At 47.8% G+C, this 2500-nt stretch overlaps 1 protein-coding gene across 1 annotated transcript in view; it reads right to left on the reverse strand.

Moving 5' to 3' along the window:
• The window catches only part of si:ch211-246m6.5 (von Willebrand factor D and EGF domain-containing protein), a 70179-nt gene that overhangs the window by 10502 nt on the left and 57177 nt on the right, over window positions 1-2500 (reverse strand). Inside the window, exons 23-25 of the mRNA XM_062528565.1 lie at window positions 2100-2195; window positions 1582-1677; window positions 338-433 (exon numbers count right to left, since the gene is read on the reverse strand). Coding sequence (XP_062384549.1) covers window positions 338-433; window positions 1582-1677; window positions 2100-2195 — 288 coding nt within the window. The remainder of the gene's footprint in view (window positions 1-337; window positions 434-1581; window positions 1678-2099; window positions 2196-2500) is intronic.

Raw genomic sequence — 2500 nt, forward strand, 5'->3', positions numbered from 1 at the left:
TCAATAAAGGTTAGTAAATCCCAAGGCTAGAAAATATATGCTCTGATGAAGACATTTTGTCGCAACGTGAAAGTCCATTCAAATGAAAGTGTTTTTAACCATACAAAGCAGTGTGCCTTTGAACGTTTTCTGGTCAGACTTACACCCTTGTGCCTCCGAAGTTTAACAAGTCAAAACAAGATGTGAAGCATCCCCTTGATACCAAAGAGCACCTGCTTTTGAGACACACTTCAGTGACAAAGCACTTCTAACGCCAGCCTTTTGGTATAGTATACAGTATGAGTAAAACAGAACTTGAGAGAGCGAATGTGTGGTGATGTGGTGTGGTCATGGTTACCGTTCTGGCACTGGGAGCCATAGAAGCCGTGGGGGCAGCTGCAGGTGTTGGGGCGCAGACAGGTACCCCCGTTTAGACACACCGGCTCACACAAGGCTGGGAGGAACAAACAAACAAACAAACAAACACACAAACAAACACACACACACACACAAAACCATTTGGTAGTTGACAAGGACAAAGAGAACGCTGACATGATTACAGGAGTGAAGCGGACATATTTGTCCTTATTTCTTCAGGAGTAAACTCTTGACAGTGATAAAAGGCTGCTGATAATTGAGCTCAACTGTACTCTCACATTTCTAACTGTACTCCAGGACTTCCAAAGGTACTGCTGAAATTCCAATTGTACTTCCGGACTTCCAGCAGTGCTCAAGCACTTCCAATTATACTGTAATACTTGTAACTGTCTTCCCATACATGTAGTATGTATACACCTATATAATACTACTATACACTACTCACAAATGTCAGGGGTATTCGGCTTTCAGGTGACATTTGTTGGCCTTTGTTTCATCCATTGCACTTCTACTTAAATGCCCTACTTTCATGATATTATACCACTTTAGCTTGAACTTTTCACATTTTCCATAAATTTCACCCGAAAGCCAGATATCCCAAACTTTTTATGAGTAGTGTGTGTGTACAGTATGTGTGTGTGTGTGTGTGTGTGTGTGTGTGTGTGTGTGTATCATGGCTTGTTGACCACCAGGAAAGCTCTCAAGATGTGGTATCAGGATTCTCTAGGCCTTAGCCTCAGTCCCCCAGTGTACCTTGAGAACACAGCAATCACAAGGGGAGCCACACAACATCAAAGCCCTCAGTGACTGGGGCTCTGCATGTGGCAGGCAAGGAACTGACAAACAGCTCCACACACACACACACACACACACACACACACACACACACACACACACACACACACACACACACACACTCTGTCAGGCAAGGCAGTGACAAAGAGCTATCCTCCGCCTGATGGATTCACTGGCACAGATTAGTTCCCGTGGGAGTCACTTGTACACACACGCACACAGGGAAACAAACCCACACACAAGGGCACACACACACACACACACACACACACACACAAGGACACACACACACTGGGACAAACGCACATAGACACAGGACAACACACACAGTCACATGCTGTGACACAAATTGGCACACTCAGCAACAAACCACACACACACACACACACACACACACACACACACACACACACAGCATGCTCTACCTACCTGTCTCACAGGAGGGTCCTGTCCATCCAGGCATGCAGAGGCACTCGTCAGGTGACACACACTCCCCGCCGTTATGACAGTGACGGCTGCACACCACTGAAACACCGAGACCAGGAGGTGAGGTGAGGTGGAGGACACACACACACACACACACACACACACACACACACACACACACACAGAGGGGGAGAGAGAGAGAGAGAGAGAGAGAGAGAGGGGGAAAGAGAGAAACACGCAGATCCATTTATGCACACATGCATATTCACATATTCTCTCTCTCTCTCTCTCTCACACTCTCACACACACACACACACACACACACACACACACAAACACACTCAGTTCATCCACTCACATCCACTCACACACTCTCATTCTCTCTCAAATGCTTTATTTATCTGGGAGAAAGACAAACACACTGTGCTCTCCTCCCAGACTGATGCTGCCACCACAGGGGGCTGGTGATGTGAGGTCAGACAGAGAGAGAGGGGGGGGGGGGGGGGGGGGGGCTCACTCACTGGTCTCACATCTGGGCCCCACGAAGCCGTACGGGCAGGAGCAGCTGTCTCTACCCACACAGGTCCCACCGTGCTGGCATGGCACACTGCAGAGCGCTTGGGCAGCGAGAGAGGGACAGAGAGAGGGAGAGAGGGATGGGAGGAGAGAGGGAGAGAGGGATGGGGGGAGAGAGAGAGGGAGAGAGGGATGGGAGGGGGGGAACAGAGAAAGGGAGATGTCTGTTAGCCATAACGATAGGACACAGGCCTCCAAACATCTCCAAACCATACAGACATTTATTTTATTTTATTATTTATACTTTATTTGACCATTCATTTTCCATTTAATTTCACTTATGGAGCGCCAAAACATTACACATGTCTCATGGCGCTTTACAGAGAGTTAATGGGACACTAGAGTC

This window comes from Sardina pilchardus, chromosome 23 (assembly GCF_963854185.1).
Source record: "Sardina pilchardus chromosome 23, fSarPil1.1, whole genome shotgun sequence".
In the NCBI taxonomy this organism is placed as follows: domain Eukaryota; kingdom Metazoa; phylum Chordata; class Actinopteri; order Clupeiformes; family Clupeidae; genus Sardina; species Sardina pilchardus.